This window comes from Lepisosteus platostomus, chromosome 2, assembly GCF_059453375.1.
Source record: "Lepisosteus platostomus isolate fLepPlt1 chromosome 2, fLepPlt1.hap1, whole genome shotgun sequence".
Taxonomy (NCBI): Eukaryota; Metazoa; Chordata; class Actinopteri; order Semionotiformes; family Lepisosteidae; genus Lepisosteus; species Lepisosteus platostomus.
Window position 1 is genome coordinate 4,657,671 of NC_142612.1, and position 25,792 is coordinate 4,683,462.

At 36.6% G+C, this 25,792-nt stretch overlaps 1 protein-coding gene across 13 annotated transcripts in view; it reads right to left on the bottom strand.

Annotated features, from left to right (window-relative positions):
* The window catches only part of dmd (dystrophin), a 728,682-nt gene that overhangs the window by 442,021 nt on the left and 260,869 nt on the right, over positions 1 to 25,792 (bottom strand). For all 13 annotated transcript variants that reach the window (XM_088646795.1, XM_088646880.1, XM_088646889.1 and 10 more), the window contains 8 exons: positions 24,705 to 24,806; positions 22,753 to 22,860; positions 18,588 to 18,767; positions 10,037 to 10,212; positions 6,939 to 7,062; positions 4,887 to 4,974; positions 1,784 to 2,025; positions 624 to 804 (listed from right to left, as the gene is read on the bottom strand). In XM_088646795.1, coding sequence (XP_088502921.1) covers positions 624 to 804; positions 1,784 to 2,025; positions 4,887 to 4,974; positions 6,939 to 7,062; positions 10,037 to 10,212; positions 18,588 to 18,767; positions 22,753 to 22,860; positions 24,705 to 24,806 — 1,201 coding nt within the window. The remainder of the gene's footprint in view (positions 1 to 623; positions 805 to 1,783; positions 2,026 to 4,886; positions 4,975 to 6,938; positions 7,063 to 10,036; positions 10,213 to 18,587; positions 18,768 to 22,752; positions 22,861 to 24,704; positions 24,807 to 25,792) is intronic.

Genomic DNA, 25,792 nt, shown 5'->3' on the forward strand with positions numbered 1-25,792 from the left:
TCAATGATTTCTGATGTGGGGGAATGTCATTACAGATTCATACAAAGCCCTTGCTCAAGAAAGCATGCAGTAATACTAACACTCTCCACTTCTTTAGGAACCAGAGAGTTATAATTAAAGCACATTCAATTCTCTACATTCTGAAAATTACTGTATTACAGTCTTATTCCCGTGGTATTCACTTTTATAGGTACAGAGACATATTTGGACACAACTAGTTTTGTAATTTTACCCTTTGCAACAATGTTCACAAGCAAACAAAACTGTAGAAATATTGATTAACCCTGCAGTTTCTGTAAAATAATTTTATCCTGACAATTTTCCTAAAAGAAAACAAAGCCCACCTACTCTATTGTCAAGTGTTACAAAGTTGGGGATATGCCTGTTCTTCCACTTGGCTCTGAAATCACAGTGAACTACCTATAGACATGACAATAGGCCTTGTAGCAATAGTTGGTCAGATTCACCTCACAACATCTCAGATCATACTGAGTTCTGGTAAAAGATGAGACTGCAAATCACTCCTATATCTGTAAGTTCCCTTGCTCAACTGCTCAACTGTGTTTTGCATAAGAAAATCAAGGCACATTCTGAAGTTCGAGGACAGATAAAACAAAACTTACTATTCTTAAGATGCTGCTCCCTTGCCTGCAGGTCTGCAAGAACCTGGTTGTAGCGGTCGGTGAAGGCTGTTATATCAGCTTCCAAAAACATCGGAGCTTCCTCCTTCGCATTCAGCTCCTTCCCCCTCTCTTTCAGCATCTCCACTTGTGGCTGCAGCGCAGACAGGCGAGAGCCCTCATCCTGGGGCAGAAAGAGTTCAGCAAAAAATAGATCTTTAAAACAAACTGAAAACCCCTGTGCTAAAAATACTGCTGATGGCAATTCGAAATCGAACAAGTGAAGTAAAATAAACTGCTGTAATGACTTGACACATTCATTTGGACTCGGTGCAATTGTATTGACAGAAGAGGCATGAGATGATAATTAAAGACTATATTCAGTAACTGGTCTGCATGCGTGACTCTGATATTCTGAATGCTCTAACTACTCTTGACAGCCTCCACAAAGAATTTAGTAGAAACGCAAACTAATGTTGAAATCTAGGTTGAAGGAACATTACAATAAAGTGAGTGTGTAAATCGTTTCCATAGGAAAACATTCTCAGTATTGCGTTGAGTTTAGCAGACCTGAATGCTGTATGTTCTGGCTTTTCATATACAGTATGTCATGTCACTGAAAAAGCACTATAAAAGGCTGAACATTGTAATTGCAATTCTCTAAAGAAAGACAATGTGAGAACATACAGTATGCACTCTTCAAGCAACTGTGCAACAACAGGTGCTTATTTAACCTAATAATATACACAGGCACATTGATTTCAGTTAGGCTCCTATTCAAATGATTTCAAAGCTCCTGCACTAATTTTACATACAATCCACACCTAATTTTAGTCAACTTATATTCACATTTGTGGCTCCTTATGATCTGTGTGAATCAACTACAATGCAATAAACCCAAGCAGGCAGCGACATCAGCATGCGTAGGCTGCAAAGGAACAGGTGAAGGTTTATTCCATGCTGGAAGGAAAAGAAAAGTGACACAACGTTTTGAGCTTTTTATTGTTGCTTAAAACAAAAATAAAACCATGAAATTAATTTGCAACATATCATATAAGCCAAAACGTATATGATACGCACATTAATTTCTGTCTTTATTGAATACAGATGTTCTGTTACATGGTGAAAATGTAACACTGTCTCTCCTGTGTCTGGGTTCTTACCTTGCACTTGTCTAGCTGCACTCTGACTGTCTCAGATTCTGGAGCCAGAGGCTGCTGGCTTTTTAGCCAGTTTTCTGCTGCCACAACCGCCTGCTCAAGCAGCTGAAAGTGGCTGTAAAAGGCTATGATCTTGTTGTGGTAAGCCAGCCAAGCCAGCCTGTCTTCCAGCAGCTGACAGAACTCGACCCAGCGGCTGTTCAGTTGCTCTGAGGCCTGCTTGATGTCGTCAGCTTTGAGACCCTCTAGACAGAAACCAAAAATAAAGATGTTGTTCAACCCTTCCTGCTCAACCACTCTCATATAAATGCAGGCAAGTAAAATGACACATCCTACACTTCTGCACAACACCAAGTACAAGTCTACAAGCAAGCATTTTACTGGGTGGGAAAACAAGAGTGGGGACAGAAGGAAAATGCCATCCTGTTGAAATAAATAAGATCGTCCTAATTGTGTTGAACAGGTATACTGCAAAGAAAGGCTGATTAAAGTAAAAAGACAAAACAAATGTCTGGGTAAGATAATAGATTTATAAAAGTTGTAATGTCATGCAAAGCTGGCATCCTACCACAATGAACATAAATGAACAATTCTAAACTGTGTGTGGATCATAGGCCTTTTGTAACCATTCTGCAGGAAATGGAAAATTGGCAATATATCTACATTTTTTACCAAGGTTTTATCATTTTCTGATGTATCTATGATTCATTGTACTTAGTAGTCATAAATCACTTTTAACAAGACGTTTTCTACTAGTAAAGGCAATGCAGAGCTGCCAAATGTCAATGGGGACCTACTGTTTAAGAACAGGCATACTGACATGGGTGCTCTTGTGGACTTGGAACAGAAAAATAACAGGTAGGGTAATGTCCCCAAAACTGCCACTGCAATTGAGCTGAAACCCACTGAAGCCAGATACTGGACTAATCTTGTGTGGATTACACAGATCAGGCTGGCGTCTGTCTTTATCTGGGTGAATCTTGAATTCTAATTCTAATTTGTGGTAAACAAAGTTACTAGGTAAAGGGGTAAAATGGTACACTTTCTTCAAACCTGGGCTCCAGTAGGGGACTTTGAAGGTATACAAAATGTGGAAAGAAAAACAAAAGGGAGAAATAAACACACACCTGTTAATGTTATAATTTTGTTATAATAATCATCTATTAATTAAACCAGAATAAAAACTCTTGGGATCTGTTCATATCTTGATCATGTAAAACTGCACAGCCTGAGGTGAGGACAGTACCGTACAATGCATGTTCTCCTGCTGCTTGTGTAATGGTGGCCTTCTTGCAAGGTATGAATAGAACAGTCCTGCCGTAGATGTCCTGTTTGCCTGGCCAGACTTGAAATGAAACATCTGTACGATGATCTGAGATGACACGTTACATCTAGGGCTCTGAGACCAGTGAAGTGGCAATTGTTCATGGCAAGTGGAATAAAACAACAGAATGCCACAAGATACAGTAGTGTCTGCCTCCTGAAGCAAAGCAGGTGTCAAACTTGTACAGCTTTTATTGCCCCCAGCAGTGGCCAGAAATGTTGTTACTCCACCCAGTTGACAATAAATGTTAATCAATATTATCAACCTACTTGTTATTTCTGTTCAATAAAATCTTAGTGTGCCTGCTACTAAAATATTTGTCTCCCGATACCCTTATGAATTCAGTGCTTTTATACAGTAAGTGCTTTTGATGGTTAGTTTATTCATTCTAGATTACAGTCTAACTTTTTTTTTAAACTTGTAATGTATACTTACACAGTTACATTAAAATAATGTGAAATATGTTGAATAAATTGCCAGTGCATTCGCTATAAAAACAAAAGTAATTGTTTTGGAAAGCATTTGAAATTTGTTGCACACTACTTTTGACAGTATATTTCCCTAAACAAATTATATGAGACAATGTGACTTACAGACCAGCAAAAAATAGGGTGATGTAAATGTCTGGTCAAGGGTTATTACTGTAAGTCAGGTTGATATCAAACAGATGAATGAGTACAGAGAGCCACAGACGGGGTGGCACAGGCTAGAATCAAGGCAGAATTGCTACCCTGAGGTGCAATACATGAAAAGAGACATGTCTGTTTTTTGTAGCTGATATGAGGTTAATCCAGGTAACTCCGCAGAAGCAAAAAAAGCCAATAACCACGCAAACCATTTGCAAAAAAAAAAAAGCTAGCAGTCTGAAAAGCCCTACAAGAGGATAAAATAATTACCATCATTTTTAACATTTTGCACCTTCCTTCTTATATACAGTACATGTAGAATTTTCTATCAAAATTAGCAAACAGATCATTTTCTTGCATCTGGAACACAGACAGGTAAAAAACTAAATCTCTAGATTTCAGCAAAGATTACAAGGGACTTTAAGTGAAGTATATCAATCCTTACAGATACTGACAATACTAACCCAATAGACAACATCAGGAGCAACTAGAAGACAAGAACCCAGGTACAGTACACAAGTTTTAGGAGCAGATATACTGTAGGAAGCACTTTCACAAACCCACAGATGTCTGGAATAAATTACCCAGCTTATATTTTTAAAGCTGATCCTTGAAGAAAAGCCTCGATGAAATGCTAAGATCAATAAGCTACTCAACGCTAAACAGAGTATGATGGGCTGAGTGACCTCTTCTTGTGTGTAACCTTTCTTTCTCATTTCTTTTGTCAATATGAAAGGGCAGAGGCAGAATATTGTGACATGTTAAAACAAATATAAAACCAGGCTATCACAGGATTTCAAGGGCATCATACCAAACAACATTTGCATATACGAGGCAGTTATTTTGAACATTTTAACATTATACCTTCCAAAACCCTCAGTTACAGCAGACCACCTCCAACTAACATACCATATTCTACCCTTGCGTATAAATCCTGATTATAAAATTACTGTATCCATTATAAAACTAACACAAAATATGACCTTTTTAAAAACAATGTACTGTAGCATAGTCCACCTGATCTAAAAAAATTTATTGACAGGCAAAAACGAAGAAAAAAAATAACACAATATCAGCAGTGCTAAAAATACTGTATGTGCCTATGTGTTGCAGAAAACTCTAAGAAGATTATCTAAATCAACTCCCGTGTAATTACCATTCACCATCTGCTCCACCAGAGCCTGTGCTGATCTGCTGGCATCTTGCAGTTTTCTGTGCTTCTCTGGCTTCTCCCGTTCAATAGCCTTGAGCAAAAAGAAAGCAGTAAGTGAATATTAGTGTGAGAACCTGGCAACTAACATAACCACTACTGTAAACCAGAAAACCACTTTCCGTAAGGTCTCGTATTTCACTAAATCATAGGACCAGCACTGTGGCTGACCTGCCCTACCTAACCCAAACCCCAAACCTTGATACCAAAAAATGAAATTTTCCTGATAAGACTGTTGTGAATTTGTTGAAGCTTTAAGTGCTAAGTTTCTTTTATTGTTTGCTTTTGACATTATAGCTGAAATGTTTTTGAAGTACAGTACATGTCTAAACAGGGCTCAGTGTCCAAGTAATTCTTGTTATAAGTTTCAGATTATTTGAATTATTCTTGCACCTCCTTCTGTTGTTTTGCTCCTGTTTTTTAGTGCTTAAATCTTTAAATTGTACTTTCTACAACTTTCATTCCTATAAAGACAGTATGTATCATCCATAATATTTCAGGTGGGTAGCTGCGTCAGCATGCGTAGGCTGCAAAGGAACAAGTTATAGGTTTATTCCATGCTGAAAAAAAGAAGAAAGAGAACACAACGTTTCGGCCGTGGAGCCTTCTTCAGGTGTGATGATATGATATATTAATGATATCTTTCATTAATAAGTCAATGAAAGATATCAAGCAGTTTCAGGCTTTTCTATTCCAAATGTACTGTAAAGGAACAGCAGTTATAAGACAGCTTGTTTGAAGAAAGGCGTAAAGGTTATCCAGTTTTAGAGGTGGGTGATGTAAGTCATAGTCAAAGATGAAGTAGAGCTGCCTGGAGCTTTGAGGAGACAGAAGCTTACATTGAATTTAGCAATAAACCTAGGAAAGAGTAGTGTGAAACCTAGACTGATAGCAGAAGAGGTCATAGAGGTCAGAGAAGCTTTGAAGATTCTGAAATACGGACCTCATCCCCTCACCCACCCTAACAAATGGAGCTATAGTATAAATTAAGACATACAAGTAATGAGTATAAACTGCAGAAAATGTATATTCTGTAGCTATCATGCTGTGGTACCTTCAAGTTTTCTGGCTGGGAGGCGGTTATTTGGTTAGTAACTGCTCCATCTTAAACCTGGAGAGTAAAAGTAAATTAAGCTGCCTCTACAACACTTGTGGATTTTCTGCATTTCCTTTACCCTGCGAGTTATCTTCCATTCAACATTTTTTCATTGTTTTTGCACATCTAATCTGAAAGTTGTAGCAAGAACCTAAGCCCTGTGTGCTGACGTATTGGGAAAAGTGCATCAGTAATTAACAAGTAATGTGAAAGAAAAGGCAGGAGTCTACGTAAGGAATACTGATTAAGTTTTCTACTGGAATTTCACAGATTAACCCAACTCACTGGAGGTGTTCAAGATAGCTTTGCGTAAATGTTACACATAAAAATACAGATGATTATCATCTCAACATCTTTTAATTGCCTAAGATCAAAATACGACAGGGAAAAACGTGGAGTTAAGTCCACATACACTATGTTCTCCTTAAGCCCTTTTCTCCATTTGCATCTGTTAATCACTGTACCTGAAGTATTGTTGACACTAGCAGAGTTCAAGGATAACAATGCAATTGATATTGTAATGAGATGTGTTTCATATGGAGTCGCTGAGTACCCTCTTATTCAGCCACCATAAACAGTAAAAGGTACCCATAACAAATCACAGTTTAATATTGGAAGGTTTTTACCACAAGCAAGGTAGGATACTGTACATGCAGTGATATTTCCAAAGCATCTGTATTGCTAGGATTGAAACCTGTTCATACCACAGTGTGCTCAAATCATACAGCCTCACTGAAATGCATTAAATGTATTAAAATATGAACCAAACATCCTGACCTGCCTAATTTTCCCACATCAACTCAACACTTTCTGTATGTTATATTGAGATACAGTAGCAAGAAGCAAGACCAAATTCATGCAGAATTAGTTCAAAAAGGGTTTAATTTTCCCATTTCTCTTACATTGACTCTTTCCTGTAGATCAGAGAGGTTCCCCTCTTTCCGTGACTCTGAAAACTCCGGGTTTTGAAGGACTGCTTCAGATCTTGTCATCCAACTATGTAGTTCAGTGGTATCAACATTAAACCTTGCAAAGAAAATAAGATTATTAATTAAACTGGAACAGCAGATTTGCACTTCACAGCCTCACAGCCTAATCTGCTTTGGTTTTTTTATGATGTGTAAGCTGCACCTCAGAAGAAAATGAAGTGGATCCCTTTTAATTTGTTAAGGTCTTTGGCTGAAAAGCACTATATAAATGAAAAAACAATAATAATAATAATAAACTTTATTTTATATAGTGCCTTTTAAAGGTTGCCATACTGTACATACATGGTAAAATAAATAATAAATAAAGACAAAAACTAACAGGCAAGTGATATGATCAGAATAAAAACTGTTAATGTTAAATCTTTATTGAGAAGAATTAAAGTTAATGCCCATTAACCTATAACTTAACTGAATAATAAGTGTATTATTATTATTATTATTATTATTATTATTATTATTATTATTATTATTATTATTATTATTAGCTGTTGTTTGGGAGCTCAGCTGGTAAAACTCCATTTATGATTTCACTTCCCCAGTCTCCAGAACCTACTCTGAAGTCTATTATTACTTTCCCAAAAATTATTACATTAACCTGAAATGTAGCTTATTTCTAAGTAGACTAAACAGTAGAATATTTGAAAATAATGAAAAAGCAACACATGTTTAAAGTCTCCATATTGTGCATTACTGACATCACAAAAAAATCTTTGAGACAGATAATGCTGGAATTTTAATTTAAACTGACACCTACAGTACATACTGTATTACAGACAGTACAACATGCTGTTTGTTCTGCTAGAGAGTATTATACTATGTACTGGGATATCCTTTCGAAATCTGAAGGCAGATTCTTTTTCAACGAAAACGTGAACTCTTTACTCCGTGAAAGACTATTTGTCAGTAGAATGGGGACTTCAATGGCACAAAGCTGCATCCCAAAGCCAACAGGCTCTATAAAAGGAACAGCAAGGAAGATGAAGTACAGAGCAAACAAGACTCAAGAGATTCGGAGGATGCACAGCCCAAGCCACCAGCAACTCTCCAATCTGCTATTAATCATTCCAGTTCTCCATCTCTGAGACCAGATATACAGTACAATAACTGTACAAATTGTTTCCATGTTAGGCAAACATGTCAAACACGATGCTACCAGGAAACCTTGCTTTAACACTTCCTTACTGGTTGGATTAAGAACCATATTATTTATCTGGCTTTTATTAAATCACCTACTGTACGTGCCCGCTGTAACATTTTGAGATAATTTTATTACTTTCTTTTTATTTTAAGCCACTATGTGCAGGGGGCTTTGATTCCAACTAGGCCATATAATTAAGTAGCAGATTACAATATTGACAATTCACTAAAGCAGACCATTTACATGCAAGTGATAATAATTATGGTCTATGCAAAGTGAAATGGATTGCTTGGGTCCTGAAATACACAGACTCTGAAGCAAGAGGCTAATTTTGTACAATTAATTTGACCTTTTACACACACAATTTGAATGGCAGCTTTGAGAAGGTGTTAATTACTTTTAATAAATTCAGATTTGCAGCATCTAAATAACAAATCATTAAGTGAAAAAAGTAGGCGCATCTGGTAAAGCATGTGTTCATAGTCCAACAATCACATTGAAAGGATGGAAAGAAATCTAGCTGAAACTGACAACACCAAACTAACATTCAAATTATAATTATTTAAAGCCACTAAAAGGGTACTAAACAAAACAGGACTGTGAGCGTATCTTTCCCCCCAGAAAAGTGTTATTGAAAAGTTAAAACTCCAGTGTACTTTTTGACAAATCCTGGAGATACAGTATCTCAAGCTTGAGGCAGTTCTGAAGTTAATGTGTCTTTAACATATTGTTATAAACCATGGTGTGTAAATGGGTGCCCAGAGAGAGATAAAAGAGGGACCTGCTGCTTAAAACACTTCTATTGCTGCAATGAGGCAGCTTTTAGATGAGAACCTTTCTTGTGGTGTCAAAGCCCTGCTATCCTAACACCATTATCATAGTGTGAGCTTCCATGACATTTTAATTAAGTACCCTCTAGACCAGCACCACAATTACATATCCTTGAGTATCCAGCTTAAATAAACCATTACTTTAGCTCCTAAGAAAATGCAAAACAAATCCTTATTTATCATTAAGTATTCAACTAATTGTTCATATATTTTTCAGTGTTCAACCATATTCAAAGAATATACTTCTGGACTATGTTACACTGGTCTGTATTGAACTGAAAAATGATGTCTACAATCCTACAAACAAAACAAACTATATTTCAAATATCATGCCTAATGCAAAAACAATTAATCCAGAGTTCCATTTTCTAAGTCCTGAGATAGAGGTTAAAATAAAGATAATTTATTTTATATAGCGGCTTTAAGGGTTGACATAAATACCTAGTAAAATAAATAATATATCACGACAAAAACTAACTAGGCAAGTGGTATGATCAGAATAAAAGCTGTTAATTTTAAATCTTTATTGAGAAGGATTAAAGGAACATAACATTCAAGAAATCTCTGCAATGCGTCTTTCACAAAATAAAAGAAATAAGCAGTTACTCAGAAATAAGTTAAAATTTAATTTACAGAGATAAATTTAAAATCCAAATCGATTTCCGACTTCATATACTTAACAGCATATTTCCACTAATAAAAACATCACATCAGAACATGAAGGGAAAGGCCTGTGATGTCACTGTGTATAAAAATGTACAGCTACCGTTTTATAAATTGACTGATTTCGATATGAACTGATGAATTGTGTTTATTTAATATCAGTTATATGGGAAAGAAATATTCACGGAAGAAAAACGAGCAGTACAGCAGTACGTAACCAATCCCTGATCAGGTGGATAGGCATCCTTGAGATTATAATGTCAAGCTGAGTCTCATACAGGTGTTTTCTAAAGGTCAGTAGTATCTGGCCCTGACTCCAGATGCCTCATATGCTGCTTAATTGCTTGTTAAACCTGGGTTAACTTGAATTTCTGACTTACCTTTTCCTAAGTTCAGAGTCTACCACAATCTGTCTCTTCTTCTGGGGAGGGGGTGGAGGGATTTCCTCCTTTGCATGCTTGACAAGGATCTGTTCACGTGTGGTCACCATAGTTACAGTCTCCATCACCGTGCTGGCGGAGAGTGCTGTCTGAGCAGTAGTGACAGTCTGTGAGATCTGCAAGAAATATTGAAATGTAAATCAGCAGCTGCAGAGATACTTCAACAGCAAAATGTCTGAAGTTCCAAAAGAAAGAAAAACTTGCTGTCACACCAAAACTGTGAACTGAATTCACAGCAAAAGCAAAATAATGCTAGACCATCGTTGCAGCAGTATATTTCTAATGGATTGTTAATGAAAGTCTGTACATTTACTTGTACTCTTGAGTCCATGTTCTTTTACGCCCATCGTCTGGGTGATCAACTTATCCATTTGCTTCTTATTAAAGCATTTTTATGAATGCTGCCACTTGACAAACTTTATGCAGACAGAAATAAGGTCAGACAGATGGATTGAAGGTCAAAGACATTTTAACAGGTAACACTCTGTTTAACCCCTATTTAACCCCTAACATAAAGAAAAAGAGCAGTCAAATATTTCCATCTGAGTCTAATGAGTATAATAGCTAAATATATCAGAACCTCCTTAGGCTTTGTTATTTTATATTAATATTGTTTCTTAGTATAAAGTTTTTTGCAGTTTTGAAGATCAGCTTTTTACTGCCAGTTAACCTTCCAAGTAGAAAGAAACTTCAATATTTCAAGCAGCTCCTTTGACCATTACTACACATGTACAGTACTGTTAATGCATTTTTTGTTCTGATTGAGGTTAGGCAATTTTATCATATTAAGGATTGTTCACATTGGCGTGCATTTTAAGAACGACCAGGGAACATCTTAAGGAAATACCCACATACAGTACATGATTCACAAACTGGACATGGACATACAGTACAATACAACAATCACACATACCAAATCTCAAAAATGGCTTTTCTACTATATCTGTCCACTGTATGTGTGCATTTGGCACTTTGGTTAGGACTGTATTACACTCTATGTGTGAGTTTTCATTCCTTCTGGTGCAAAATCTTGTATTTTGTAGGAAATGTGATCATTCTGCTTAACCCCCACTCTCACTCTGTCCATTTCATTTTTGATAATGTAACAAAAGATTTCAAAAGGCTATGGACATACATCTCACTCCCCCGTGACTAAACAAAACAATTCCAGGCAATTTTCATTTCTGACCAGTTAATACAGAGAAAACACGTGATCCACAGCTTTCAGTGCAAATAGAAAGCCCCCTGTCTGTGGTGAGACTCAGAAAGCAATTAATTGGTATAAAAGTCAGATTAAAACAAATAACCTTGAAAGCTGAATGTTTAAATATATTTGTTTATGCACAGCAAACACAGAAACCTTTCTCCGTTTTGAGGTTGTGTGATTTTCTTTCAGTGCACTACATGCAGACAGCCTGGCATTTTATGGCTCCAAACTCCCATTCCTAGGCTTTAAAAGAGTAATTTCTCTGAGAACTGTATCAATAAAATAACACTCAAAATCAACTTTATTGCTGTTATCATGCATACAAATTCAGAAGATGCTAATTAACATGCTACAATTTATTTTCTTTTAATTGTTTTTTAACAAACAAACCATTCAACTGAGAGCTGTAAACTGTGTAATTAATATGAAAAGACGTCTTTATTGGACATGATTTGTTTTGTTATTTTTCCATGTGGTAAGAAAGGTGGGATCCAATTACAAATATTTTCAAGCTAATGATGATTTCTTCATAGAGATACTTCTAACCAGGTGGGGAGGGGATAACTCTTAGTCAGGATTACTTATACTGTTACTGTATGTACAGTACTGTAGCTCACTAGACTCTTCTCATTGGAAGAGCTGGAGTCAAAGCCTGCCCTGGTATCTTTCTATGACATCTTTCTGAGGATGGGGTTACATTGGACAAATCCAGAAGATATATCTACCATGTGAGAACTTGGAAATAGTCTTCAATTTAAGGTGAGGGCACTTTAATAACAAATATTCAATCTACAGCTGAATACAAGGCAGGCTTTGAAGACATCTACCCATGATCTGCTGCAGGGGTGTCAGACTCATTGCCTGGAGGATAAGTCCCTTTTGGATTTAGTGCAACCTGAGCTTTTAATTACTGAACATAGTGGGCCCAATTATTAAATTAACCACAGAATTGCAATATTTATAACATGATTCCATAGTATTTTAGAAGAAGCTGTTTGTTCAGTTCAGTGAACATTTTGAGTTACTGTATAAACTACAAAAGATCTTAACAGTCTACACTGTATGTGTCTAAGTTAGAAAATAATTAGGTTAGCTGTTTCAGGATTGGAACAAACACCAGAAGACATTAATCAAGCACTGTCTGCCTTGTGGCACTGCTTCCACGATGTCAGAAATGGATGCAAGAGAAATTTTTAAATCTGAATTCTGACACAATTCCTCAATGACAAGACTCTTATTATCAACTCTAAATGTGTCAATCCTAGTTTGACAACTGATGGCCCTGGAACATGTCCAGATGCTCAGGTCAGGCAACCCATTCGAACTTTGCATTCGAATCTCATGTTCTCTGTGTTGTCAAGGCATCCTTTTTTGTCTGCGCTCCACTGATCATATCCAGTGACATCTCTTTCAATCTGATACAGAATATCTAATGCATGCTTTTGTGTAGGCTTGATTCTCGCAAATGAGTGCTTGTTGATGTTGAGAACCAAGGTGTTCTAATAAAAAGGTACAGTTCAGAACTCAGCATTTCAGTCCTTTGCTAAAACTAAAATACATGGGCATACATCATCTGTAGTACCTCCCTTGCACAGGTTTTCTGCGGATTACAGAAAGAATTGTAATTCAGATGAGATTCCTAAAACATAGAGATTATGCTTTCTGTTCCTTTGCTCCAAGGAAGTAGAAGTATCTCCTAGATCATATCAGCTCTCATAAGTCAGACAACCTATCAAATACTTAAAAATAAGGATTGTTATTTAAAACAATAAAACAGCAAATTTTCCACAAAGCAATATAAGCAGGACACTGCAATTCAGGTCTTTCTGTTAATGGGAAAGAAGGAGACAGACATATGAACAGTCATCTCTTAATTGAATCTGAGACAGAGACCTTGGTGTTACTGTCTAAGCAAAAGGACAAAAATAGAGACCTGACTGCCAAGCTGTCTAGCCAATGAGATATCCTGTGCAGATCCTAATTGGTATAATTATAACTACAAACAAGTATTGACCTTCTAAACTGTGACCAGCCAGCTTGATCTGAGGAGAATAAATTAGGGTACGGTCAATTAGCCCCTTTCCTCTTCTTACAGCCATGCTCACTCTCAATGCAAAACATGAGAAACACACAGACCTGGTAAGTGCTTGGAGTCTTCCCAGTCCTATATATAAGATTCTTATGAACAAAGCAGAAAAAAATATACCTCACCTCGCTGTTAGAAGGTCCTGTGTTTTGTCAATGTGCTGTTTGATAGCACATGTTCTGGCAATCCACAGAGCAGAGAAAAACACATTTCATGCAGTTCATCCACATGTCCTCCAACCACTTCTGATATTCACATAAATCATCCAATGACCAATGTCCAAAATCTGTTCTAACTGCCCAAATAAAACTGGGTGTGTGCATGGGAAATACTGTCCTTGGCACAGTCAACACGTTTTTTATTAAAGGAAGCAAAATGCTATAAAAATAAAGCATGGGCACAATTGTTTGATGTTACCTTCAGACAAGAACTGTTTATTTTTCATCTCTCCTTTGTGATTCCTGGAGTAACTTATAACCTATAGGCTTCCCTTAGGATTTAGACCAGAGGTGTCAATTTTGTTGTCAACAGACTAGAGTAATTGATTAAAGCATGTTGAATTGGGCCAAAGTGATTTATTTCTTTAGGGAAATGTGGCTGTTAGCTGGCCATTTATCAAAATAATTCAATAATTTAGCTGCTGTCTGCATACAAGTTGAGCTGCACAGAGACATTAATAAAAGCATTTAAAGCATCTAGATATTTAAGGTATCAGTTTGATTCTCCATGGAAAATGTAGTATTGGAATGACCAAGAGATTGTTCAAAGAAAGGAACAACCCTACAAGTAAGTGGGCTGACAGAAACCTTGCTAAACATAGCAGTATGAAGACATGTCTAGTTGAAGTTGAAAGAGTGATTCCTCATATATATTTCAGCTGTATTTTATACAGTAAATATTGTACAACACTTATAAGGAATTAGTCAATCACTGAGCAACACTCTTGAAAAGTCCCGTATGGTTTCTGTATGGGCCCAAACACAGTTCTGAAACATCAGCTTCTATCTTTACGTCATGAATGAACCACCAAAGCACAAAAAAGGCTTAATACAGAATAGAGGTAATGCTCTGGAAATACAAGAACAGTGGAAGTTGCAATAAGATTATAAATGTGTTGACAAGCACATTCCCAACAATGTGATCAAACCGAAAAGTAGCAAAAGACAAAACAACAACTGGCTTCTGCAGGGATCAGCTTATAGAGATGTGTACTGTATTTCTGCTGGCTCTATGACCTTTGTGATCTTTACCTGAAGTTCAAACATCATTTTGAAGTTCAAACATCAAAGTTTCATGCAGTTACTGTTCAGTGAAAGACAAATACTGTACAGTACACACTGTACAGTATAAGTACAAATTCAAGGATAAAGTGCTTAGTTTTGTTTTTCCTGTATAGTACCTGTAAAGAAAACAAAGTTCTGTGAACAGGTATGGTTTATCTTAATATTTGACTTAATTCATTGCTTATCCAATTCGACTTCTCTTACCATATGCATTGTGTGCTACTGTAATTTGAGGCATGTTTAAGGATATCACAGAATCTTAAACACTTATACAGTATGTGTGACAAATCCAGCATGGCAAAAAAACTTGAAATGTAAATACATTTTTCCACATTTTCATTGTTATTTCATGGATTGAACTATGGACATTTAAAACATTAACTTGCATGCATAAAGTGTCAGCAACAGGAGAATCTGAATTTATTGCTGGGTATTTTGGAGTGCTTAACTGCTGCTATGACTGAAGACATGAAGAAGACAAGAGAACAGGACCTCAAACTGAGGTATTAAAATAATAAAACAATACGCTACATGGATTAACGAAAGACTTAAACGAGTGAAATTTGTATTAAAAATAGAACGCACATTCAATAATAGCTTCAGATAACGTACTGTAGATTACACACACTTCACCATTTTTTTTATTTCACAATGTTCTCCAGGTACAGATTTAATATGCTGAGTGTTACGTTCATAATAAAAGTTAATTTCACTTAAATGCTACAGATGGGTGTAATTTTATAATACATTAACACGATGTGAAGCTCACATTTCACACCGCTCACCCAACCAAAACCTTCTGAAGGATCCCAAAATGCTTTACATATGGGGTTGACAGAGTTCATTAACCATTGTAGTGCAGCATTCAATGGTGATACGTCAGCCCCACTACACTGCAGTTCAGGATGAAAACCAAGAAACTGAATTAAGGGACAACTTTTGGAAGACCAGAGTAGACTTCAGCAAGAATGCCAAGGACAAATACTCTTTTGAACTGTGTCTTTGAATCTTCAATGAATAAGTATTCAGGATCTCAGTTCGAACTCAGAGCCGAAGGATAGCACCCCCAACACCACACCAACCTGACAAAAGACCGTGATACAGAAGTCAGACTACTGAAAATATCCGTCTTCATACTGTTAATTAATATACTGTATATGAGTGCTATTGCATGTCAAATTATCTTAAAAGGAAAAAAAAGGAAAAGGTTACTTTTTCTGTGTATCATACAGGTATTTTATGCCACTGTGATTACACATATAGTACTGTATATCGTTTGTTTAAGCATGCATGTTATAATAGATTGTTGAGTTCACCATACACAATATTTATTTGTCAGTTCAGAAAGCTGTATGCATAGAAAACATTTTAGCCAGTGTGAGCCTCAGAATGATACTCTAACGAGATGTAAATGATAAATTTGAATGAAAACCGCACAGACTGGCTGTACATGGAGGTGAACAATGATAAATACATATTTAATTGAGGACAATGTCTGAATTAAAATGAAGTACATTTAGAATGGCACATTTTTTTATTATTAATATAATTATGATCTGCAAGTGTGAAATCTGTTAATGTATGATTGGGACAATAATTAAAGAGCTTGCAGAGAACATAATAATGAGTGTGAAGGGCTTTTTTAATGTGATTTTTAACTACCTACTTGCCTCTCCAAACATACCATGACCTTCACATCTATACGCTGAAAGTTACAATAGGCAAAGTACAGTACTTTGTGTGTGTCACAATTGTAGTCCCTCCCCCTTAAGGGCGCTCCGGCTCTTTCACTTCTGACCTTTTTTTGTGCACCTGCCCCTTGTTCCAGCCTCCTTCCAGCCCCCCTTAAAAGCCAGACGCCCACTCAGTTCGGGGCTCTGCTCTGGTTTCTGCAACAGGCGAGTCCGGAACCTGGAAGCGCCTGGTCTGGTTATGGTTTTAAGTTTCTGTTCCTGTTCCTCCTGCCGGTTACGACCCGGTTCCTTTTTTTAAATCGTCTGTCTCGGATGGATCGCCTGGTTTTGGACTTTCGCCCTGTGTTTTGGATTTCTTGTTTGTCTCATCCCTGGATCGTTTGCCTCGGCCACACCTCCCCCGACCACCAACACTCCAAGGACACGCCCCCCCCGTCTTCATTCCCGTATCCTGCATGACTTTTTCCCAGTGTTTCCTCACTCAACCCCGAATAGTGTCGTCCGCATAGGGTCCGTCCGGAAAGAACGCTTTTGTGACAGTGTGAGCGACTATGAAGTGTCATTTCCTGGCATTTATTCTTATTGGAGTCTTTTAAAATTCCCTTCAGTCATTTTTTATTGCAGATTACTATTCATTTACATTTCACAGTTTCTAGATAATTGTTCTATCAAATTCACACCAAAATTGTAGTAGTATCTAGAAATGTCCACGTTTTACTGTTTGCCCATGTCTAACATTCTTTAAATACTGTATATTGACTTACAATGACAATGGTAGCAATGACCAAGATCCACATACAGTACATAATGTTGCTTGTATTTTAAAGAGCGAGGAGGTACCTTTTTTATTGTTCCTTAGAAAACAACAAAAAATCCTGAGCTATTATCACACGATTTCATAAAATCTGCTGATACTCAGTGTTCAGTATTTAAATTGAGCTAAAATTGCCAGAATTAATTAATCAAGAATATGTGTAAAAATACCACAAGAATTACAAGTTCAATTACCACAAGATCAACAAAATATAAAGTCACACAGGGCTGAGAGAGAAGAAGCTCGTAGAACGAGATGATCTGCGGATTTATCAATCAGCAGGCTAGACCAGAGAGCCCTGGAACACAGCTCTGTGATCGACAGGCTTTGTCCTAGAAGGCAGAGGGTCACAGCGTCAGCTCAGAACTAACATATCCATCAGCGCAACTGTCTTCAGAATGCAGAGTTCGAGAAACTCAAGGACGAAACAATCCTTTCATCAGCAGAATCACAGTACCTCCCTGTCTACGTACAGTACATCAACATGATCTGCATACTGTACATGGATGCCATTCACTAATAAGGCTGACAATTACGAGATGAAATCTCCATCTTCTGTGGGGGGCAGCGAGAGCTGACGAGTGCTGTATAACCTCGAAAGGTATGATGGAAAACATTATTTGGAGATGTTGTGGTGTCCTTGATCCGATAGTGTCATTAAGGAACATTAAGAAAAACTATGTTGAGGTCTTACTTTAGCCATTTTTCTACCTGATATACTGCATAATGCTTAAGGAAGTCAAACTCCATACTAACTTTGCCACGTTTGACAGTGTCTCACAATTCATACTGCATACCTATTACGATTCTCTGATCTGTAATTTCTTAAAAACTAAAATAGACCCCAATGTTGCATTTCTTTTGTGCAATAATGACAACCCAATATGAAAGAGTTAATTTATTCAATTTGCCATTTTCATAACTTGGCTGATCTCTCATAACAGATTTGCTGATGCCAAACTAGAAAATGCTCCTCAGTTCAGTAGGTCATATTTGCTGACTGTGGCCTCACCTTTTTTTTGTTTCATTCTGATTAATATTATAGTACTTAAAGGTAAGGACTAGTAATATTATGCTAATTCAACAAACATTAAAATTGTCTTCTCGTTTTACAGAGAAATAATTATAATAATTTCTTATTTTACATTTTATTTTATTTTTCCTTTCTGAAATATCCACACTGTATTAAATGGCTTTTGAGGAAGGTTTAAAGCACAATATCAAACAAGTATTGCTTGAGACAAGACATACTAAACAATTAGAACAGACAAACACCAAATGCCTGTTTCCATTCTAAGTTTCTTTTAGCACTTTAGCCCAGGAGTGTAGTACATGCTCATTCAAGTGGAGAAAGAAAAGAACAGTTAAGGAAACAGAGAAAGACTTCATCCTATATACAGTACACACCTGTGAGGAGCTCCTCTCTAAGGTCTGCACCAGGCTGTCCCATCGCTGAGCAAAATTCTCCAGACGGGCTTCCAGCTTTTTGGCTACATCCTTGTTTCGCACAGCTGACAACAGGTCCTGGCTGAGTGAGCACAGCTTGTCCATGGTCTGTCTCTTCATCTCCAGGTCCCCCTTCAGAATCTGCCAAGTAGGACCATCAGTCAAAAACCCATCCAGCAAGAGAACTGAGCCCATCAGCAATTACACCATCATATTGTTTCATGGAGTAGACACGTCATGGGAGTTTACAGAAATAACCAGCCATTTGTTTCTCTTATGAGGTGCATTAATGCAGAGGTTAATTGTTTGTTGTTTTTTGTTTATTTTCTGACAGCATATTAGTGTTTGCAAAGCCAAAGTTATTTAGCACAGTAATGACAGGGTCAATAAATAAGATGAATGACTGGTGCTATAGTGCATTCAACCAATACTTTACCAGGCCCTGAGAAAAAGACAAAATAATAGTTTTATCCATAAATGGAAAAACATAGATGTTTTTTTTTGTTTTGTAGTTTTAATTAAGCATAAGATTTCTCAGATTTCTGAGAAGGTTGTGCCATTCTTAAATGCAATGTAATTACTGTATTCCAATTGACATTATGAATATTTCATTTGAATGTTAATGCCAAAATGGATAAGCATAATAAAAAACACTATTACAAGCACCATGTGCGTTTCAAAATTTGAGAAAAAAAGCCTTAAAGATGTTATTTTTCTTAGGACTTTCAAAACATTTAAAGTATAAGAAAGCAGTAGAAATGTCCAGCACTTTCAGAAATTCAACAGCATGTAGTGCAGGTTACAGCAGTGCATATAAGAGATACGGTAAGATAAGATCACTTTATTGGCCGTATACAGTACAGTATATTCTTTTGCAGTATAGCTCAAATTAGAATAATAATTAGAATAATAAATTCAACATAATTCAACATGAATATGTTGCTAAATAAGTTCAGTTTCAATGTTGTTTTCCTATGAAATGTAGTATTGTTTAGTATTTAAAAAAATATTTTAGTATTTCAGTATTGTAAAATAGTTACTGTATCTGCAGTACTTTCAGTAACACACAAATGAAGAAATATGAAAATAATATATTGTTTTAGTTGTGAAAAGAAGTAACTGCTTGACATTAGAACCATAAAATAAATTTAAATGTGGATGATGGGAAACAAAATAAATATTATGATAAATGGCTGAGCCCAAAATAAATTATCCTTGGAAATATAATAGGGCACTTTCTTTTATATTTAGGCAAGAGCTGATTGACAGACATAATGTGCCACTATAAAGGATACTGCTGAATTCAGATTAGCTCAGGCAGCTGTCTAAAATTTAATGTTGTACAATGGCTCAATTTCCTCAAGAACGTAGAGAACATTACTCATGGTCTTTGTCCAGCACTGAGGCTTAAGAAAACTGGACTACTCTATATATAATCCAATGATTCCCAAAGCACAATGAGTGAAGATAAACCTTTTCAGCGAGAAACCTGTTCAAATACTGTATATTCAATCTCACTTCCCACATTAATTTTATAATATAGGATTAATTTAATGCTTGCACACACACTTTTGTATTATCATTTCTGTAGGAATGTTGCATTACCCCTCACTCTGTTTTACTTAGTATTCCATACTACACAAAAATGAAAATCCACAAATACTATATGTTTAGCCATTTATAATTTAAAAAAACGTACGTCATTCTAAAACATATGTAAGTCATTTATACTTCAAGGACATTGCCCTGCCTTGTCTTTATGTGGGAGTTTATGGGAATTCTCTTTGTGTTGCCCCACTGATAATACAGCAATATGTACAGTATGTGCTCCCACACACACCAGATCTAAGGAGGAATGAATTTTATGTGATGATCCTCTTTCTAAAAGCATCCTAAAAGCTAATACACATATCAAAGGTTGGTCTTGAAAAGTATCAAAACACTGGGATGACTGTCTTGTGTTTCTGAACACATTCCACTAGAAGGAAATGTTTAATCCTAGGAGAACCCGATCCCATAGAGAAAGAAAAGCTAAGCTTGGGGTCTCACAGGTTTGAAAAAGAAAGTAGAAAAATCATATGCATATGACCCAAGCCTAGGTTAAAGACAATATTAAAACTACCGAACTACCGAAATCTATTTTAAAAAACCAACGAAGGAAATCTTTTTTACAGTTCTACCAATTGCACAAAAGATATCTATAGGTATGGATTATACTGCCGTGTAATAGCCTTGGAGGAACACTTTATTAATGACGTTGTGATAGCTTTGCATGCTCTTGCAGCCTACAAAACTCAAAAGCCTACAATGGTCTAGGACAAAAATGGAACATTTTAGCTCAGAAACAACACCTAGAAGGCATGAAATACTACAATACAGCATGCTTATAGAGTGACACGGCTCTGTTTGGTACAGCACGGCTATCAGGAGTAGCAGTAGACTATCATTACTATCATTATTATTAGTAGTAGTAGTACTAGTGGTAGTATTAGTAGTAGTAGTCGTAGTATGGAGACACTAACACACTATAATTAATTGGAGAATAAAGCTGTTTCAAATGCTGGGTACCTGTCTGTTACAGCATACAGTACAGTACATACTGTAGTACTTTAGGCAATATGAGTAATACAGTGTAATAACCACAAAGCATAATTTCATACTCATGTCTCATGGGGAATGTACCGCTGGGAGTATGTGGAAAACCAATGTACAATCTGCTCCTATAAACAGGTCACAGGTCTGCTGGCTTTAAATTATGAAACTATAGCTCAGTGAAATAAAAGGGAGAATTCCCTTGGGATTATGACAGGCGAGAGCGCTGCAGTGTGAAGTTCCTAGGGCACTTGGTAAACTCTAGCGGCAGTAACGACTTGCAGGAAGTGGCAATGAATGACCTCATGTAACAGCCCCGTGGCAGGATCGTCAGGTCTGGAAGGAATACGGTGCAACTGTGGCTGCTAACATAAATAAGCATCATGGAAGGTCTATAAATATCAGCATGTGATGACTTTAATTCAAGTATCTGACACAGGTGTCCCTATAAAGCTGTGATATGCAGATCAATGGAGACAAGAACCATATGGAAAAGGTAGGGTCTTGAATGAATCCCAACTCTGAGGCTCATTTGGCGATGCGACATACTGTATACAGTACAGTGCTGCGCATGAAAGAACTGAGGTCCGTGTTAGGGAAAACTATCTTTCAGTGTGAGACCTGCATACACATACTGTAGCTGTCCTTAGCCAACAACAGTATTTCATTTCTCTGGGTACTAGGCAAATGGAACATTTAATTTAATTAAATATTCCGAAACCTTCTGAACTCAAAAAAGAGATCAACGCCAATTTAAGAGTTGTATAAGGAACTGCCTATCTCTCTGATGCTGAAGTAAGGAAAATCTGAATGTACAGTATAACTTCAGTGAATGCTGCTCCAGATACAACACTGGTATCTGCCAAACAAAGTTTGGCAACAGTTGATAAGTTCTGTACCACGGGTCACAGATTTGAAACAATTAAAGTGCTTAAATTCCTTTGGGAAACCATACAGATTTAAACACCCAAGAGTTCTGAATATAGGCTATCTTGAGTTCAACCCACAACAAACTGGATATACTGTGTTTGTGTGGTATACAGTACATCAAAGCAGTATCAGCACTGGCAGCTATGACACTAAGTCATAGTTAATTCTTATGCACTTATTATATCAGAAAAAAAATCCTCTTTCAGATGTACCTGTAAGAAGTGAAAATGTTAATGTAAAGGCTTATGACTTAAGCACATTAACAAAATTTAAGAGGATGTAATGACAGGCACTATTATTCCTCAACTCCTCTGCCCTGCAACTACAGTACTGACACAAAAATCAATATAAACACACACCTACATAGAGGAAGGAAAATATTCAGCTCATATTGCTTTCTTTGCTTGCAGTTTTTGCTCCTAACAACTCTAAAATGACCCCTCTGATTTCAAAACTCAACCTTATTTTTCTTATTTTTCTAAAGATTTCCTAAGAAAAATTATCCTGTGAGATTTAGCGAGGATCAAATCAATCTGCTGCTTGGCAGTTCTTCAATGTTAGGAAAAACGATATGCCATTTATTATGACTTTTTATAGTGCTTACCGCTAATTTCCTCAGATTTGCCACCATCTCCTGCTGCTCTTTGAAACCACTAGTTTGGATCTTGTTAACTGCTTCTTCTTTTTCCATTAGCCAGGCATCAAATAGGCACTGCAGAGAAAAGAACATACAGAAAACAAGAAGGGAGAAAAACAATGTTAAAACAAATCTCCAGACCTTTCAACTTCTGGTACATAATGAAGTCTGCATCATTTCACAGTGTTTCCGTAAGAACAACCGAATTATGAAATATAAAGAAAATCAGCACATATTATGTGAATTTCATCACATAAACGTAAAAGAAGTTTCTGAAATTGCATTGGAGCTTTTATTGTCTCAAGGACATTACAAAATTTATGAATGGCATTTGGCTAATTTATGCATTATCTAAGGTCGCCAGCTATATAATAAGCAAACTGTCCAATTTTAGGCCAGTTAATACATTAATTATCTAATTTCAGGCTCCAGATTTATTTAAATATTTGGACATCTCTTGGTATAGAACTCCGTACAAGCATATGAAATGAAGATACAGTATGAAAGTATATATATACATATACTGTAAATGGCTTTGTTCTCTAAGCCTTGTTTTAGTAATAGCAACACTTAAATAACAACAGTAGGAGTTCTTGTGTTAATGTGGAAGAGCCTCAAGCATCGATATGGAGAAAACATTTTGTTTTATTTTATGCTCATAAAGAAAAGACAATTGATGATTTATGGTTCTTTTGGGGCTAGGACAAAAATATAAAACAAAGGACCTGATGGTATTTATACTTAAGGAAATCAAGGGTGCTACTCATAAAACTGTAGCTAGTGTAGAATATTCCAGCTCCCACTTAGAATGGGATCATCGTAACCAAACATTGGAAAATTCCAAATGTAACACCAATCCACACAAAAGAGGAAATAATTGAACAAGGAAACAAGGAAACTACAGAGTAATCAGTCTTACTTCTGTTACTGGTAAAGTTACAGAAACAATAGCTAGAGCTCAATTAGAAGAATACTTAGAAAACACAGTTGTTTTTAGAGACAACCAACGCAAGCCTGGAAAGGGAAGATCTCGCCAAACTAAGTTACTAGAATTCTTCAAACAAGCAAATGTTTGATAACACTAAAGTATGTGACATGACAGATATCTGTTTCATGACAGAATATGTTTTATGACAAGTTCCCTCATTAAAGGATTGATTGCCAAATACACAGGAATCCATGGTAAAATATGCACAATGAGGCACATGGTTAAAAACTGGAGAGAGCATGTTACAGTATCTCTAAGGAGCATGACCTCTTAGTATGCAGATGTGAATCTTGGTGGGACACAAGGATCTATTTTCAGAGGGTAGCTGTTATTGATCTTTATCAACGATTTAGATTGTGGTATACTGTAGCTAGAAAAACTAGGAGGGTACAGCACTGTAGACACAAAAATGATTGTAGTGTTCTTGTAAATGTATCTATGTTCTCAACAAGACAACGTGAGGAAGGAATAAAAAAGCAAACAGAATGCTTGGGTACATAGCAAAAGTATGAAATTAAAATCTAGGGAAGTTATGTTTAAGTTTGGTCTACAATGTACTAGTTCCTCATCTGGAAGACTTTTAATTTTATTTCACCATACACCATACTCTATACAATTTTTGCTCACCATACCTACACAGCCTTCTTCGGGTGTGTAGTCATATATGAGTCACCCAAAGCAGGCTCCACAGCCGAAATGTTGTGTTTTCTCTCTTCTCTATAGCTTTTCTCCACATACAGTAGATCTCCACATAGTCAGCCAATACAAGCCAGTCTCTAATGCTTTTGTTGACTCTAACAAGAATATTTCTAAACATGTTAGCACATCTCTGAACCTGCTGAGGCGACATGCCCCACCTCTTTGCTCTCTCAGTTTGTTAGCGGTTGTACTGTACATCCAGGAAGGAACGGAAAGCCTGAAAGCACCTGACCTGCTCCTCAGTGAAGTGCTGCCACTTGAGCAGGATTTCCTGCAGAAGAATCCACCGCTCTTCCGTCCACCTGCAGATGTCTGCCCATCTTTCTCCCAGGTGCTGAAAGCAGAGATCATTCTTCAGACAAAACCATGTACAGTACTATGAGACAAGCACCCGATCTCTTTTCTAATACTGCCAGTGAAGCTGTTAATGATTGGAACGCAGAGTAATGTGAAAAAGCTGTTACAGTTTCCTAATGCTGACCTGCAACTTAAGGACATACTGAGGCAGCTCACAAGAGCAAAAAGGCTTTCTGTTTCATTTTAATGAGCGTCTTTTCTAATGAGAACATCACTTATATCCCTTTTTGTAATAAAAAACCCTGACTGAAATGATGGCTTCATTTTTAAATTGGTTCATTGTTAATATGACAACATTTTTTTTTTAACTTTTCTTAAACACTTACTGTACAGTATTGCCATAAGGGAGCCTTCAGACTCAATGAGAATCACTTTTCTTCAACATTAAAAATCATTTTAGCTATTTTATTCACACCTGAAGAAGGCTCCATGGCCAAAATGTTGTGTTTTCTTTCTTCTTTTTTTCAGCATGGAATACACCTATTACTTGTTCCTTAATTTTATATGCTGTTACTGTATGGTCTTCCTACAATGGCAGATATAGTGGGAGAACACATACAGACTTTTTTTTATTAAAATATCATTATTGATGACTTATATAAAACTGGTAATGGAAGATCATGTAACATCAATGGAAGATGCTCAACTATCACTACTTTCCACTTTTACACAATCCTATAATTTATATCAATCACCCTCTGCCTTACATCCTTATTTATTAACCCTGAAATTAACATAACATTCGGGAAGAAAGAGACAACTTCTGTTCGTGCTACATAGGATGGGAAACAGCTTATCCAAGTATCTATTCATGGTGCTTTGGTTTTAATGCACTATAACTCTCTATTCTCTGTTATTGAGGTAGTTGGTAATGGAGAAAGAAAGACTGCATTCATGGTTTTATTTTGGTTTGTGGCCCTTACAACTGCTGACCCAGATGTCTTTACTTCACTGGCAAAAGGG